This window comes from Delphinus delphis, chromosome 12, assembly GCF_949987515.2.
Source record: "Delphinus delphis chromosome 12, mDelDel1.2, whole genome shotgun sequence".
In the NCBI taxonomy this organism is placed as follows: domain Eukaryota; kingdom Metazoa; phylum Chordata; class Mammalia; order Artiodactyla; family Delphinidae; genus Delphinus; species Delphinus delphis.
Window position 1 is genome coordinate 85,359,918 of NC_082694.2, and position 18,366 is coordinate 85,378,283.

At 50.1% G+C, this 18,366-nt stretch overlaps 1 protein-coding gene across 5 annotated transcripts in view; it reads right to left on the reverse strand.

Annotated features, from left to right (window-relative positions):
- Positions 1-18,366, reverse strand: part of RNF144A (ring finger protein 144A) — a 115,061-nt gene that overhangs the window by 18,753 nt on the left and 77,942 nt on the right. For all 5 annotated transcript variants that reach the window (XM_060027151.1, XM_060027150.1, XM_060027149.1 and 2 more), the window contains exons 4-6: positions 8,320-8,424; positions 8,122-8,182; positions 2,207-2,414 (exon numbers count right to left, since the gene is read on the reverse strand). In XM_060027151.1, coding sequence (XP_059883134.1) covers positions 2,207-2,414; positions 8,122-8,182; positions 8,320-8,424 — 374 coding nt within the window. The remainder of the gene's footprint in view (positions 1-2,206; positions 2,415-8,121; positions 8,183-8,319; positions 8,425-18,366) is intronic.

Here is an 18,366-nt window from a genome sequence, read left to right on the forward strand (position 1 = left end):
TTCTGGTGCATTGCGGCATGGAAATTATACGGTATAGACAATAGTTTTCAAAGATTTTCTGGTACCTTAATTATATTTAAAATGATTATTAGTAACAACTACTACTATACACTCAAACTTGTGAAGGCAGGTAGGAGTCTTTTGACAGTTTCATCACAATTTACGTGGTCTAATGTCTTTAAGGGGCAAACACACAACATAAATGAGTGGGGCTTGTCAGGTGGTGGGTGGGAATGGGGGTTAAAGGAAGATTTAACTTAAAGGAAAAAAAAGTCTGTTATATGAAAATAACCGAGCATGTCCTCAGTTATAAATGGTAGTTGACAGTCAGCCCAGGGGCCAGGGAGACAAGAGGGAGTGGTGAGGACTGTGGCAAAGTAAAGATGCCAGAAACCCCAGATAAAGAAGGGGTTGCTGCCCAGCTCCAGACACCTGTCTCCTGGTGGGGATGGAGTTCCATGTGGCTGGATAAGCCAGAAAGTCAGATTTTTTGGGGGTAAAATCTTTGTTTTTTATATTTTCACAAAATGAGATTTGTGAGTTCTTATTCAAATTGCCCTTGTGTCAGTTTCTTAGGTGGCACAACCTGATTTTTTTTTTTCATTTTGTTTGTTCTTGTCCTTTCTAAGGTATATCACGGATGATTTAATACACACGTATGTTGTGCCACCGTGACATAATTGCAGTCTTTGGGCAATGACCTCCATGAAATCAGAGCACCACAGATGAAGAAATACTAAGTCGTCAGGCTCCCACCACCCACCACCCACCACCCTCCACCTTAAGGAGGTTTTATGGATCCCTTCTCCATCCCTCCCAAGAGCAGGACACCGGCTCTTCCTGACTCCTGGTTTCGCTGGTTCTTGGAAGGGAGGAGCCCCTCACTCACTAAGTGGGGCCTTCTCTTAAACAGTCACCCGACTGCTTCACGAGGGTACAGCCCCGCCTGCCCTCTACCTGCTTCTTCCCCAGCCTGGAAATCCAGCTCTCCCGGTTATGTGTAATCTGTCACACTCGCAGTGTGGCTCTCCTCACAAAATTATGAAGGATCAAGACCCTAAGTATAAGTTAAGTGTTTCGGCGCCTGCCGTATGCCAAGATGTGGGGTGACAACGCCCAAACACACACAAGAGCTCAGCCTAGTGGAGGGACTGGCCACATAAACAGATGAACTAACAGCCAACAAGGCTGGTGCTGTCATCAATGCAAACGATCTCCAGCGGGGGCACAGAGGATGGGTCTCCAACCCTGCCCTGGGAACTGGGAAGCTTGACAAAAGAGAGGACATAAGCCATGTCCTCGAGGGTGGCAAGGAGTCCCCAGGGGAAGCAGGAGGGCAGAGAAGGGACATTCCAGGCACAGCGCAGAGGTGCAGTCGGCAGGGGACAGGAGTGTGTCCGGCGTCGCCATGAGGGTCCCTGGGCAGGTCGAGCTGTGGTGAGAGGGGCGGGGGCAGCAGATGGGGACAGAGGAAGACAGGCTGGTGACACCTTCAGGTGGATGGTGAGATTTACTCCACCAGGAACTGGCCTCAACAGGCGCTGGGCCACCTCTATCTGATTGAACCAGATGCCACTGCAGATACTGGAGGACAAAACAGCTGAATACGATCAGTTTCTATGCTTCAACCTACTAAATTTCAAGGTACACAGAGTGATGCTGTGGTGTCCACCTGGCCATCCAGGCTGAGGGTCTGGCGGGGGACGGGAGGGCAAAACCGCTATAGTGGTTTACCGCAGCCTTCCTGCCAAGGCCCCCATTTCAGGGACATGTGGCCCCCTTGGCCTCAGGCACCAGGAGCCTGTATTTGGTGATCCTTCTGGTGTTTCTAACCACTGCCCCCTCTCGTTTCTGCTCCCGCACCCCCATTTCGGATCATCTTCAGCACAATGGAGTCTTGGCAAAACTTCAGGTTATCACAGGACTTAAAACCCTGCCTAGTAACTGACTGTTCATACGTTTGCCTTTCTGGATGGGCAGAGTGTACTCTGTTTCTTATGCAACTTTATATTTCCAGAGGCTGGCACAGTGCCAGGCACATAATCAGTTCTCAAAATTTAATAATAAACAAATCCAGGTCTGAATGAGACCCAAGAGAAGACTGACCTTGGAGACTGACCGGGGTGCAGCCCTGTCCTCCCCAGAGGCACATTGAGGGAGAAGCCTGATTCCTTCTCCCGGCCTGCAGTCTGTGCCCTGAGCGTACCTGGTCTCCCCGGGAAGGAAGGTGATGGGCATGGTCTCTGGGCAGCCCTGGCCAGGGTGCCAGCTGGCTTTGCAGGCGGAGCAGAATTCCGTGTCGCAGGCTTTGCACTGCACCAGCTGCGGGGTCTGCAGCCCCATCTCCTGGAGCTGGCACACAGCCTGGCAGGTGGACGCCGGGCACCAAGTCCGACAGGGGTCCAGGAGCACCTCTGGCACAGGGAATAAAAACGGGCAAGTCAAACGCCGCAGGACCAAGGATCTGGCGGGGCTTCGGACTGATGGACACGGACTTCACGTGTTTAAGGGAGAAAAGGAAATCAAGGTCAGACATAACATCCCCTTCACGATCCGGGACCCATCTGGCTCTACCTCCTCCCCCGCAGCCACTCCCCATTTCCCACTCCACTCACGTGGGGGACAGCAGATCCCCAAGTACCCCCAGAGTCCTCGTGGCTCAGGGGCCCCTACATCCTGGAAGCCTTGTGGTCCAGGGACCACGTGCTGCTCGCTGCCCGCCTGCCCTGGGACGTAGCTTCATGGAGTCAGGACCGTCCTTCAGGCTCATAGCCTCACAACCTAGCCCAGTGTGGGGCGTGCATCGGGCATCCCCAAATACTGGTTAAGGATGGAAGGGAAAGAGGGAAGGGCGATGGCTGATTCTTCTTCCCATCGAAGGTCAGACCTCTGACTTATGACTATCTCCCTCCCAAGTTCAAAGCTAAGCCCTGAGCTAAGGACTGTATGAAATTCACTCTTCAACAGCAGGCTTTCCCTCTGAAGTGGAGCCCACGTCACTAAAAAGCCTGATTTGATGAAATCAGTCAGGAAGTTGATTTTGAAAAACAGAACACCACAACCCTCCCATTCCTTCACATCTGCTTTCATATCTCGCATTTCTTTAAATAACGGTCCCGAGCTGTCCTTCCCGTGAGCCTGGTTACTGGTTCCTTGGACCCTTTGTCCAGTGTGACTGGACTCTCAATGCAGGCCAGCGGGAGGGAGAGCTGGGCAGGAACCCACAGGGATGCTGATGCAAGGCCAAAACGCCGCAAGGGAGGCCAGAGGATTCCAGGGTGTGTTCAAAGGCCTCCAAGTCAGCCACTGAGGGTCGCTCTTGAGAAGGAACGGACTGCATTGTGCTGGGAACTTGGAAGCAGTGAAAGGCACTTGCAGGCTTCTCGGCCACGTGACCAGCGACGGCCAGGGTGGGTGGGTTCACCCACATCAGAGACAGGATTTGTAGTCACTGGGAACTCCAACAGGCTGGGGCTGTCATGAGCTGCAGGCGTCCGGGCCTCACCTCAACAGGCCACCCGTGTGTTTGCCATGCTCCCCAATCAAATGTGGATTCAGCCCGCCATGAATGAGCTCCTGTCAGGTACAACTGGACTAAAACCCATCTCACCATCCAATCCGGGGGCTAACAGTAAGTATTTCAGTCTTTGAGGGCCATGAGGTCTCCATCCAACTACTCAGCTCTGCTGTGGTAGCACAAAGGCATCTGTGTTGATCCGTAAATGAGTGTTCCAATAAAACTTGATTTATAACCCCAAGCCAGGGGCCGTACTAATTTGGCCCACTGGCCATGGCTGGCCGACTCCTAACCTAATCTAACTTTTTTTAAAAGGTGAATTAATCAACAGCACAAAAGTATCAAATTGGTAGGTCTGGCAGAAGCTTTAGAAGACTTGCTAATACAGAGGAACACCTGCATTCAGGAAAATGTGATACTTTTTAATTGTTTTTCTTTATAATAAGGTAAAATCTTCCTGATGCGCCTAATAGTGAGCAAAGGAGTAAAGTTCGTTCTTGTCACGATGAGTTGAGAGTGGGGGCTTTTCTAAGACTGTCTCTGGCTGTCCGATCCGAGGCAGTGGTTTTCTGGGAAAACGCACGTGTGTGGGGCAGCGGCCTGCAGGCCCCTGGGCTGAGGAGGCAGGAGGAAGGCAGAGGGAGGGATGCAGAGGCGGCCGCTGCCCCAGGGTCCTGTGCCTTTTAGCAGGCGGCCCTCCCCCTCCGTCATCTGGAATTTCTCTAAGAGCTCTGCCTCCGGTACTGCTGTGCTGGTGGGTGAGCCAGGGTTTGCCGCACCTACATCACGGGGCCCCTATGTGCCCGGCCCCCGAGGGCAGTGCTGCGGGATGTGCGCGATCGGCCTTCCAACAGCTGGACACGGGCAGGTACGTCCTCAGCGGGGTCTGTTTCCCTGCCAACTTGGCAAGGTGTTTAGTGCTGTTGCCCCTAAAGGGGCAACACTGTCCAGTTTAGACCCTTCCAGTTACCACCGCTCCCCGCGTCTGCTCTGAGGAGCCTGTGACATCAGGAGGGGACCAGCAGAATCTCTGCCTGCATCTCACGGCAGAGCGCCATCTTCCGTCCACTCCTCTTAGACGGCACACGTGGCTGCCGGCGGGTGGGGGGGGGAGCTTTTCATGAAAGGCCCAATTATATCCTGCAGCGCACAGCAGAGGAAACCCAGTTAGGGTTTCCACGGTAACGACTTCAACTGTGCGACCTGGGTCCTTATGGCACCGCCCATCCCTATGGGAGAGACTCCCTGTGGGAGATGTGGAGGGCAAACACTCTGCCCCATGGATCTGCTAGCTCAGAACACCCTTCTGTCGTGCGCCCGGCACACATGCCCCTGTGGGCACAGCCTGGGCTCCTCTCTCAGACGTCTATTGGAATTCTACATCATCACCCCGCTGCTGGAGTCTGCCAGCTGGTTGTACAAGATGGGATGCAATCAACAGGAAAATCCACACCGGGCAACAGCAGAGGTTTTCTTTCCAGGATGTGTATACACACACATATCTATGTCTGTCCATCTACCTATGTATTACATATATATGTTGTACTATACATTAGATACATTATATCATATGATATAACTATTATAAATATTGCATCTTTTAATATATATATATATACATATTTGTATATATTTTCACACAAGGCAAGTAGTGTATTTTCTTGCACACTAGAAGAAACTCATCTTAACTCCCATCTCCCAAAGGTATATTCATAATAGATTAATGAAGCAGTTCCCTAATAGCTCTACTTATCAAAAAGCCCAACTCTTTGAAAAGATGTTTTTCTTTCCTTTTTTTTTTTTAACATCTTTATTGGAGTATAATTGCTTTACAATGGTGTGTTAGTTTCTGCTGTATAACAAAGTGAATCAGCTATACATATACATACATCCTCATATCTCTTCCCTCTTGCGTCTCCCTCCCACCCTCCCTACCCCACCCCTCTAGGTGGTCACAAAGCACCGAGCTGATCTCCCTGTGCTATGCGGCTGCTTCCCACTAGCTATCCATTTTACATTTGGTAGTGTATATATGTCCATGCCACTCTCTCACTTCGTCCCAGCTTACCCTTCCCCCTCCCCGTGTCCTCAAGTCCATTCTCTGCATCTGCATCTTTATTCCTGTCCTGTCCCTAAGTTCTTCAGAACCATTTTTTTTTTTTTAGATTCCATATATATGAGTTAGCATACGGTATTTGTTTTTCTCTTTCTGACTTACTTCATTCTGTATGACAGACTCTAGGTCCATCCACCTCACTACAAATAACTCAATTTTGTTTCTTTTTATGGCTGAGGAATATTCCATTGTATATATGTGCCACATAAAGATGTTTTTCTTTCTTAAACACAGCTGTCCTTTGAGAAGCACACTGTGAAGGGCCCAGCATCCCCACTCATATTGGTCCATTCTCACTGCCCTGGATACATAAACAAATGCCTGCAGCGTGGTGTGGTCGGCGCCCAAATAGGAGCTCGTGTGTCGTCCAGTGGGGCATGCAGGCAAGGGCGATGGACCTTCCCTGGAAGCTTGTTTGTTCCTAGCCTTGGGGGTCTTCCAGTTGGGAGAGTAGGTGCTCAGAAAGCACCTCACAGCCTCCCTCCTGGCTTCCTGCTTCCCAAGGACCTGGCTGGAGGAGTGGGGAAACTCAGATTGAAATCAAGGCTCTGATATAAGATGAGACGTGCAAAGTTCACAGGAAGACAGTGTTTGAAACTTTAACCATAGGACTTTTTAGTAACTAACGGTTGTCAGAAAATCATGGCAACTGTCACTTTTAATCCAGTCACCATCCTCATTTGAAAACGAATTTCAAAGGGAGGGAGTACGTTGAAACTTGCTCACTGATCCTGTCTCAGAATTTGCTCAGTGACCAGCTATAATCAAGAGCTGTATTTTATTAGCCCTAACATTTTAACATTTCATTCAGACCGGTCTCTGGTCCTATTAAGTCCGAGTCCTTTTTGTGTGTTTTGCTGCTTTGAACGTAATGCTAGAAAAATGTTTTAAAGTGATGGGTTTGAGAGATATTTTTTTAACCTAAGTCGAGTTGGGTTCATTATTATGCAGAGGAAAAAAAAAAATCTTTGACTAAGCTAAAGTTCGGAAGAAATAACACAGTTAAAATTATTATGTAGGAATATTTACCCAGCTGCGTTTTTAAATTCAATGTCATAGAAAGTTCATTTTCTTGTAACCCAAGTAACTGCCACTTTCTGTCAAGATTCCCACTGGAAAATGTTTTCAGAAGACGCTCAAAGTCTCAGAAATCCAACTTAATTTTATTGCTCCACATACTGACTTTTGTATCACATGACATTATATTTAAGCTATAAACTGCCCCAAACCAAACAATATATGGCATTTGAATAAATAAACTCTTGAAAACAAATTTCAATGCCATCAAAAATCCTGTTTGATTTCTTTTAGGTTGGCCACACATTACCTTTTTTTTTTTGTTTCTTGAGAAGTGAGCCTCAAGAGGAAATGCAGCTATCTTTAGCAGTTCTTTAAAAAAAAAAAAAAAAGAAAACTTTCCACATTCAGCTAAACTAAGAGTCTCTGGACACTTTACTCTAGTCTATTCCGCATTCCATTCCCATCCTGATGGTGTTTTCCTGTAAACACGGCACCCAGGGTTTCATCTCTCATAAATGCCTGATCCAGGCAAGGACCGAGAACCAGTCCAGGAAGAGTGGGGAGCAAACTTCAGTGCTCACAAACTGAGCTGAAAATTTTACAGTCCGGATGCAGCATCTTCACAATAAAGCTTTACATAGAGAGCATCTTCTACCCATGTCTTATTCTGCTCCTTTTCAGATGAGCCCAAGGTCCAGAATATATATGAAAACGAGGCCAGACAGAATCCACAGACTCTTTAAAGTACCATGTTATGATCCTGAAGTATTTCAGACGGCAAAGAGAAAGACCCATCCCGGACGCTCAGCGTGTCTGAACTCTGGAGCGGCCCGGCTCCAGCCAGCAGGGCTGGGCAGGGCACTGCGGGGGACCTGGTCCACACCCCACCCCACTACCCACCAGAGATGGAAATCAGGGCACGTCAGTGAGTCCCTGTGGGTGTCAGGTTAACAGACAACCTTGTCGGGCTGTTGGGAGACTTGGTGAACTAAGGACTCAGCACCCACTGGTCCCAGCGTGCATGACGCAGCCTGTGAAGGCGATGGACGTGTGTGCGGTCAGGATGGCGAGCGCCACGATTCCACCCTGCGTGACCTTGGGACTTGCTTCCAGGCCTTTGTATCTCTTAAATTCTCCGGAGGTCAAAGAATTAGTTCTCAGATTGTTAGGCCTTAACCTGGCTGGAGAATAATGCCCCACGAGGGTCTCTTTAAACTACCCCCCAAATCCCAAACCCCTAGAAGCAAGCTGTGTTTCACGAATCTTTCCTGTTCTAACTAGATCCCCAACAGAGGCCTTCCAGCTGTGAGCTCTGCAGAGAATTCAAACGACAGCCGAACTTTAGAAGTCTAATTTACATCCATGTTTTCACTTCTGCTGTAGCCAAATGATCTATAATCACAATCACCCAAAGCACTCCCCGAAGTTACCCGGATTCTGTCACGGGCTACGACACTGGGGCACCTACCTCTTTCAAATTGTAGCTTTTTGTATTTTTGCATGATTTCAGCTGCAACCATACACTCAATCTAAGGGAAAAAAGAAAAAGGAGTATAACAATCTGAGGGCTAGACTACAATGCCAGGTCAGCCTAGACAGAACCCATAACCCCCGATCCGCTGAGGAGCCCAGGCTCGTGCACCCCAGTTTTCCCAGCTGAACGTGCCTCGTTCTCCTGTAGGTGGCCCTGTTTGGGGCAGGCAGCATCAGGGCAGCTAATTGCAGTTTCTAATCCTTCTTTGATCAAGAGTTCCACATACTGTTTCAGGCACTGAAAAAAAGAAAAAACAAAACAGAGAAATATCTGTAAACATCTTTACTTCCCTAAGGCTGAAGGAGCAGTGAGGCATTAAAAAAAAAAAAAGGGCAAATCAAGAACATTGTTCCAATGCATTTTTTTGTATATTTACCATGTAGCCATAGCAACGACCAAATTAGGGGTTGTATTCACTCAACAAATATTTGCGTGGTACCTCTTCTGCACCGGGACTAGGGATGCGGGCTGGACCCCTGGACCCGACCTCGGCAAACACCATGCCAGTGCGCCCAGGTCAGGAGCAGAGGCATCGAGGGAAGCAGGGAAGCCGCGTCCCTCAGACACACATCAGACGTCAGGCGCCATGCTCAGTCCCCTATATTCCATTGTTTCACGTGCTCCTTAGAATATTCTCGCAGGAAAGGTGTGACCATGTCATCACTCGGGTGTGAACACTGAGTCACCAAAGAAGGAACTGCCAGCTCACCCAGACAGCAAGGGCAGAGCCCAGATTCCAAGCCAGCCTCGCCTGCCTCTAAGTCGCCCCTGCACCCCACACCGAGAACCCAGGTATGGCTGCCCATCCTCCTTCAGGGACCCCTTACTTACTGGGCAATTACTTGCTACCACCTTCCGCTACTTGGCAGTCTGGCTGGACATCTGAAGTAAGTCAGAAAAATCAGTGAGGGACACAAAGCAAAGTTCATACCAAAGCGAGGAGGCCTTTCCCAATGCCAGTTTACTCTTGCTTCACTGTCTGCTAGTCGTAAAAATCCAATACTCCCTTAAAAAGCCTTTGTAAACAACAAGTAGAAGAAAGGTCATGACCTTCCCTAGTTGCAAGCTCACTACCATTTGTGACTGAGACAAACATTGAAGCGCTTACATCAGAACTCAAAGAGCATGGGAAACCAGACCTTTCAGAGAAGGGACAACAAAGCACAATATCTCACCAGCGTCTCCAAACCTCCCTTCAGTCACAGCCCAGTGTAATACTGGGGCTCATAATTCCACCACCACTACACTATTATAATAACACTATTACGTGTCACAGCGATTCAAGAAAAGCACATGCACTGTTGGTGGGAATGTAAACTGATGCAGCCACTATGGAGAACAGTATGGAGGCTCCTTAAAAAACTAAAAATAGAACTGCCATAGGACCCAGCAATCCCACTACTGGCATATACCCAGAGAAAACCATAATTCAAAAAGACACATGCAGGGGCTTCCCTGGTGGCGCAGTGGTTGAGAGTCCGCCTGCTGATGCAGGGGACACGGGTTCGTGCCCCGGTCCGGGAGGATCCCACATGCCGCGGAGCGGCTGGGCCCGTGAGCCATGGCCACTGATCCTGCGAGTCCGGAGCCTGTGCTCCGCAACGGGAGAGGCCACAATGGTGAGAGGCCCGCGTACCGCAAAAAAAAAAAAAAAAAAAAAAAAAGACACATGCACCCCAATGTTCACTGCAGCACTATTCACAATAGCCAGGACATGGAAACAACCTAAATGCCCATCGACAGACGAACGGATAAAGAAGATGTGGTACATATATACAATGGAATATTACTCAGCCATAAAAAGGAACAAAATTGGGTCATTTGTAGAGACGTGGATGGATCTAGAGACTGTCATACAGAGTGAAGTACGTCAGAAAGAGAAAAACAAATATCGTATATTCACGCATATTTGTGGAACCTAGAAAAAAGGTACAGATGAACCTGTTTGCAGGGCAGAAATCGAGACACAGATGTAGAGAACAAATGTATGGACACCAAGCGGGGGAAGCGGCAGGGGGTGTGGTGATGGGATGCATTGGGCGATTGGGATTGACATGTATACACTGATGTGTATAAAATTGATGACTAATAAGAACCTGCTGTATAAAAAAATAAATAAAATAAAATTCAAAAATTCAAAAAAAAAAAAAAAAAAGGAAAGCACATAAGCTGTTTCCTAAGCCTCTTCCTCCCCCCGGCAAAATGTCTAATCCATTTCATTATAAGAATGCATGGTTCCTAGGAATGGATGGGCCTAAAATCAGATCCAGCTGCACTTTCCAGTGGTTCTGTGCTTTGAACAAGTCTGCCTCTCTACCAGCCTCATTTTCTGGATCTGCATTTTAGGGTGGTTCAGCCTACATCATGGTGGAGTTGAAAAAATATTGTGCAAGGGAAAGAGGTCGAGAACTTCCCTGGTGGCTCAGTGGTTAGGAGTCCGCCTGTCAATGCAGGGGACATGGGTTCCATCCCTGGTCTGGGAAGATCCCACATGCCGCGGAGCAACTAAGCCCGTGCACCACAACTACTGAGCCTGCGCTCTAGAGCCCGCGAGCCACAACTACTGAGCCCATGTGCCACAACTACTGAGCCCACGTGCCTAGAGCCCGTGCTGTGCAACAAAGAGAAGCCACCGCAATGAGAAGCCCACGCACTGCAATGAAGAGTAATCCCCACTTGCCGCAACTAGAGAAAGCCCGTGCGCAGCAACGAAGACCCAACACAGCCAAAATAAATAAATAAATAAGTAAATAAGTAAATACATTTATGTTAAAAAACAAAAAGAGAAAGAGTCTAGAAGACTACATGGACAAGAGTGTATGCTCAATATATAAATGACAGTTGATCTAAATGGGTAATTCTCACCACTTTAGCAAAACCAGAATATTTCATTCACTAAAGACTCTAAAGATGGCAGTTCCTTTAAAAAATAGAAATCAAGGTAGTCCTCGAAAAGACCCACCTCCTACAGCCTCTCTCAAGAGCACTGAACAGAATGCTAAGACTCCACGTGTCAGTTGCAGCCTGGGTGCCTACGACCCAAGGGCCCTGTATGCCTCTGTCCTATCCAAGCTCCCTGTGACCACGCGGGCCCTGAACTCAGGTTTTCCCCAGATCATCTATGCTTCACCAATGCAGTGATGATGAAGAGAGCTCCAGAGAACCGAGTAAGGATGAGCCTAGTCCTGGCATTGCCTCTGAGGCCTAAGATGGCAGAGGTTTCAGAGGTAAACTCATCAAAACCAACACGGGAGCTTCCCAGAACGAGGGAGGGGCAGAGGAGGAGGGAGGGGGTCACGCCGAGCCTCCATCAGGCCTGCACCTCTTCAGGAGGACGGCACCAGGGTTTGGTGGTGTGCTGAACCCCGACAGCAAGGTCTGTTCACGGTGGGAGGTGACTGGAAAGCGAATGTCCCGTGTGGGGCTGGGGGCAGAGGCTGAGGCAGAGAAACACCGCAGGCTTCAGAGCTACAGAGACACCTGGAATCCCTGCCCTTCCAGGCAGAGCCGCGGACCGGTTACGTGAAGAGTTTGGGCCACAGCCCCCTTGACTACAGAATACAGATGCCCATCTTGCTGGGCTTTTGCAACGGTAAGAAAGAAACTATGCAAAAGCACCCGACACAATTCCCAACACACAGACCAGCTAAGTGAGAGGGACCGCTGTTACCTGCGGTGTGTCTCTCTGGGTGATAGATGCCTTACAGTCATAGGTGAAAAGAAAGTCAGAACCTTAGCAACAAGATCATCATTTTACTTTTTACAATTAAGTTTGTCTACATTGAGTCTCTGGAGGACACTGGAATGTCATAAACTGATAAAATGCTGAAAACTCTCACAGTACTGTGCAGAGAAGTACGTGACGAGAGAAGGTTTACAAAATGCAACCATGAAAGCTGGTGTGAAGCACACACCCGGGGGCATCTCCGAGTCTGAACGACGCTGTTGAAGAGACGGCACATATCAACAAGCAGTGCGTCACGTCTGCGGAGGACTACCCAGCAGCGTCCGTCCTATGCCACTAGCAGGCCGCTATGCAATTTGCAAAATGACTGTGCTCTGGAAGCATCCGTTTGTTTACTATATAAAAAGAGATGAGGATCTAAGTGTCTGACCAAGCACCCACCGAAAACAAGCCCGGGCTTCTTCCAGATATAAAGCAGACCGTGACTCACAAGCTATGGTTTTCAATCTAATAGCAAAAAGATGTCTTGAAACGAGCACAAAAGTACGCCAGAGAAACCTCAGTCAAAATATACATGACAAAGGCAGACACTGATGTACTGATACTTCCTACCATCATATTAGTTATAGCTCTCTGTAACCAAATGCCTCAGGACCCTGTGTTCATCACTACCTGTGTTAGCCAACTAAATAAACGGGAGGCTCTTAGGAGGTGTTAATCACTCCCATTTTATGGAGGAGAGAACAAAGCTCAGGGAGGTTAAAAACGAGCCCAGAGGTGGAGTCTGTAAGTGTAGGAGCTCGAGCTCAAACCCACGTGTGCCGGACTCCAAAGAGGTGAGGGTTTTGTTTTTCTAAACTCGTGTCTTCTTCCTCCCCAATCAAGAATTCTTTCATAAGCAATCATTTATTACTTATTTTCTGTTACCTCATGAGGTTTTTTTATTTTTCTTTCAGTACAAAGCATTGTATGCATTTTAAAGTGGCAAAGTCTGAGTCAAACTAGACCGTGTCTTTATGTGTCCCTGATGCTTGGATGCCAGGACATTCCATGACATCAAGACCCCAAGGCCCCTGTGGGAAAAGATGCGGGTGCAGATCCTTAAGACGCACTGTGCTGGGGGCTCCAGTGGGGTCCCACCTCAGGGGCGCGGGTGGTCAGGAAGGCATCCCAGAGATGGAAAGCTGGCCGGAGGGACAAGACGTCCCAGCAAAGGAGCGTCTACCACACAAAGGGCAGGAGGAGGGAGGGGGGCTGTTGAGAGCCACAGAATGTTCCAGGCCTTTCGTTTTCCACTCTGTCGTCCAAGTCTTTGAAACCCGGTCCAAAGGCAGAGGCAGCACTGCTGATCTGCTAAGGTACCTCCGCTGTGCCAGAATTTTTCTGCCAAGGAGAAGGGGGCCACGCAGACACCGCTGCCTGATGTAAAGTCTGCAGCAAGCCTGAATTTCATCTGCTTTCTCCCTTGGAGGCCTGCTGGCTACTGATGATGCTAACAGCTGAAAGAAACCTCCAGAAACTGTGCTCAAAGGTGCTTGAGTAGCTTCTGCTTACCAAGATCCACTGTTTACAAACAGTCCATGCAGGCAGGTCCAAACAACTGTGGTGGGACCCCCACGAACAGTGTTCAAACAGCAAGGACCCCGGAATCCCCGCCCTGGGTTGGGATGCCAGCGAACCCGCCTGCCAGATGTGTGACTGGAGCCGGAGCTGTGCCTCTCTGAGCCCCCGTCCTCCACGGTGTGGAATGAGACAAGCCTGGCGGACAGAAAAGGGTGCCTCTGCAGTCGGTGCCCCAGGGTCCGCAGTGCTCCGGCATGGTGCCCGCACACGCACCACGTGTTCTGCCCGGCATCCCCTCAGCCTCCATCACTGAGGGTCTGCTTACATTCCTTCCCCATTAGAAGGCAGGCTCTTTGAAAGCAAGAACTGTTTATCTCTCCAGTCCCTGTGCCTGTGAGTGCTGGTAGAATGCAAGGGATTAACAACGCCGCAGGGAAAGGCAGATGCCAACAACTGGGGAGCCGAGCGCTCACACACACGACAAGCCGACACCCGCATGGACACAGACACTCAGCAGCCGTGCAGAGGAGGGGAGACCCAGGGCGGCACGGACCTCAGGTCACTGCCAAAGAGCAGCTGGACGACGTGGCATCCCAGGCATCTCTGCAGGCGGGGAGGGCAAGCCCTTCCTCACAGAGCTGTCCTCAGGGAGGCGGGAGCCACTGCCTGGCACAGCAGGCATGACAAGGATGCTTCCTGCATCACCCCCCGCCCCCCGGCCATGCCACCAGGGGCTGGAAACCTGAGCAGGCCACCCAGCCGGCCCCGTGGTGAACGTGCTGGCCGCGACGCTGCTCCAGACTGCAGGAATGGGACTTTACCCAAAGCAGGGGAGTCCAGAGTATGAAGGTTGCTATTGTAAAAGTTTTAGAGGAAAACAAAATTCAGACGTACTTTCTACCAAAAGAAAACCCCCAGAAAACAAAACCCAACTCTCATCTCTGTGCTCTCTTTGTCCTCGGCTCTTGACAGACCACAGGATCTGCTGTCTCCTGGACTAAAGCTCCCCTGAGCTCCGACCCCTCGGCTTTGCTGAAGACCAGGTGCAGCCCCACAGTCAGCCCTGCTCCAGGTAACCTCAGTGCTCTGCTCCCTGGCTGTCCTTGGGCCTTTCTGGGGAGAAGACACCATTCTCTCCTCCGCAGGGAGGGCGCTCTCCTCACCCTCGGGCTTCTAAACGAGCTGCAGGAGATGCCGTGTGTGTAGGACAAGGTCTCTCTTCTCCTAAGCCGCGGAGAAGCAAGTATGAGCGTTTCACCAAACCACACCTTCATCACCAAGAGCTCCCAGGGAAGGCCAGACAGAGCCGGCTGTGGTGGGCAGGGTTAACATGGAAATCAGAGTCAGGGACACAAAGGGGTCCTCTGTTTCATCCACTCAACAGATATTCATTTACTCTGCACCAACAGTCCAGGAGGCCGGAAATGCAGAAGCAACAGATAAACCTTGGGTTGAACTCTTCCTGAAAGTAGAATGAGTGTGTTTCGTGCGCAGTTGTGTGGGATCTGTGTGTTGTGTGCATGTGAATTTAAGAAGGCACGTGAGAGAAGGGGATGCAAGGATATGATGAGTTTGAGGGTCTGAGGGTGTGACAATGGGAGTACATGGGCAACTGCTCAGAATAGGTGGTACCTGAGGGCTAATTCTAACAGAGGGGTACTCTGTTCACCCAGTCTCGTTAGGTTCAGCTGTCTAGATTTTCCAAAGGACTGAAGATTATTCCATCGAATGGAGAAACCAAGACTTTTGTTTGTCTTTTATCTCATGAATAAGAAGGGGCTGGGGAGACCGAGAATGCCCATTTGGGTGTCTTGCCATCAGTGGGGCAGGGTTCCAGGACCCTGACTGCAGCAGGATGTGGATAGGCCTCCTGCAAGAGAACAGGGAGGTCGGCTTTGAGATTCAGAATCAAGTGCACAGAACAAGGAGAGAGAAAGAGGGACCCAAGTGTCCTTCCTGGGTAGGAAGGTACTGAGATCTGGGGGCATGAGAAGGAAGCCCAGTGCCCGTGACCCAGGACATGGCCTGCAAATGCCTCCCAGCAGCCCTTCAGTTCTCTGTTATGTTTGTCAGCAAAGCTGATACCAGGAGTCAGCACTTTCTTCTGCATGGTTAATGCACAGGCATCAGGTTTTAATGCAAAAACCAAATGCACCGGAGTCAAGGCACACCCAGTGAACGTTCTAGAGCAGCTGGCCCCGTCTTTCTGAGCTGCAGTGTCCCTTTTAGGAGATGGAGAATCCTGCCCACTTGGCAGGGTCTTATGGGAAGTGCGGCCATGTCGCAAGGCACGGGGTAGACCACCGGCAATCAGAGAAGCTGTTCTTTCACCCACAAGGGGAAGTTTTAGAGGGACCCTAAATCCAGACGTAAAAATGAAAACCACACCTGCAGAGCCTGCAGAGCCTGTGAGCAGTGCCCCACCTCGCCGGCCCCAAGAACAGGAGCAATGACGGTCACACAGCCAAGGAGGCCAGAGGGTTCCCTGGGAACACACGTGTCTTCCTTACCCACAAGTCACCGAGAGAGATGCCCTCGCTCTACCTGTGGACAGCGCAGGGTGAGGACGTGCCGTCTGCAGCTGCTACCATTTTGTTACCATCGCTGGGAGCCCCAGCTCTGCAGGCTTCCTGGGTCACGGGCAGGATCCTCATGCCACCGGAAGCTCTTAATGCCTACACAAAGGCAGTGCCAGTGGGACTGGCAAGTGACAATGTCCGTGCAGTCTGAGAGCTCAGAGACTAAAGAGTCCCACTTTCCTTCCCTGGACAAGGGCATCAGAGAAGACGGGGAAAGGAACTAGCCCAGGGCCCCCCATTGTTAATGGTGGGGCGGACCCTAGGACTAGTCAACACTTGTGAATTACAGCCAAGTGCCCTTCCTGCAGTGTCCAAACTGTGGCTGTCTATGCAAACAATGCCCTGCTGAGAAGCTGGTCTCACTGGAAGATTCATGCACTTTCTAGGCCCAAAGCTTTCTGCTCCTTGCACATCTCTGGCCTCATGTGGGAGATGGATGACCCAAGCTGCCCTGCTCTCTGCACGTCACCATCCAAGCACAGCTGCACATTCGCATCTTTCTGGCCTGATGCCCTTCTAGTCCCTGCCAGTTATGTCACTGTGGGAACCCCCCATGACACCCCGTCCTTTGCCTGCCCTTCCTGATGGGGCTGTATCCATCACGCTTTCTTCAAGTGACCCCTTGAAGCCTGCCGGGTGAGTTCCCTTCTCTGTGTCGTCACATACCTCTGTTTATACTGCGATTACAAGTCTTTCCATCCCAATGACAGCAACCCAGACCTCTCTCGCGCCTACACATGGGATCAGGAGAGTAAGAGACTGGAAGCTCTCATCTCCCCCAGGTACCCAGGGCACCTGGCACAGGCTGGCGCTTGACAAGGACTGAAGAATGGAAGTGACCAAGCACCCACTTTGTGCAAAGCTGATGGGGATGTTAAGGTGTGCAAGTCAAGGTCCATCTCTTCACGTGCTGGATTTCTGGATGAGAAAACATAACTAAGGGAAAGAGTCAGAAGTTCTGGGTCTCGGAAGACAGACATTTCCACCTTCCTGATCCCTGGGGCGTGTTATTTTGAGGGGAGAACCACAAAACCCCACGTCTTTGAGCCTCAAGTCCCCCCAACCTTCGGAACAAGAAGATCCCCTCCAGTGCTGCGAGCTGTCACACTGACCCTGCTTTGTCAGCAGTGAAACACCATAAACGTTCTATGTTATAGGATGCTGCAAGTATAGGGGAGACCACAATGGCCTTGATGGGCTTCATTTTAGCTTAAAATGTCATACATTTTAGCTTCTGGTCCACGGGGCATCTCCCAGGCCACCAGAAACATAGGCTGACGAAATGGAGGTGGGATTGGCTCTCAGTGCAGGATCTTACTTTAAGGACATGTTTTGACATAAACGTCAACAACCCTTTCTCTCCTCCCAGTACTTTTGCACAGAAACTGATGGTCATACTTGAAGATTTCACATTTTTGCACACAAATGTTTACGTTTATCTCTTTAAGTTTCATTCTCACACTCAGCCAAAACTTGACCTTTTGAGCTACCTGGTGGGCGTCACATCTCCAAACCCCTGGAGCTTAGCATCATACCTGCAATGTGCACGGGGCTGGGAGGGTCCCTCCAGCCACTGAGACCCTTGGACCAGTGCATCCCCCTCCTACCTGTGTCACGCCCCACCGGCCCCGTGCACAGCCTCTCCATGACCTTTGAACTCACCCTAAAGCCACCAGGCCCCCTATAAACAAGGGAAATCCCCCAGAACATGTGTCATGGTCACGCCACGTTAGTACGTGGTAGGCACACACTTCTGGTGCTCGAGGAATCTGGGGAGATGCAGGTTAAATCAACAGCTGTCCCTCGTGTGGGTTCCTCGGGGCTTTCTCTGTGCTCTTGGGCACCCAGAGCGTCCCAGGGGTAAGGGTAGAGAGAGGGACACGGTATGCTGTGTTTAGTAAATCCACTGAAACACACAGATTGTCTGAGTGCATCTTTGAGGACAAGTGTTCCTCAGGACACACGCTTGGGGAAAGCTGCCCAGAGCTCCCTCGAATCCCTGCGGTTCTAAGTCCCAGTTCAGAAGCGAGATGGAGAGGATCTGAGCCTCCACGTGGCAACTCCTTCACACGTCCTTCCTGAACCTTAGGGTAAACTCCGTTCAGCTCCATTATACAGATGAGGCACACAAGGGAAGCTGAGGTCAGAAACAGCCTGCGTTTCAGTGCCCTGACGCCTGACCCCAAACACCAGGCTTTCCCCTAGAGCCCCTTCCTCCTTGAGGTCAATCTACCTCAGACCTAAAGCCCATAATTCTCTAGTAGTGTTTTATTTTAAGAGTGCCCCCTTTCAGCTTTGCACAGTTTTCTCTCTTCACTCTTTCCTACCTTCCCAGGTCTGTCCCCAGGAAGA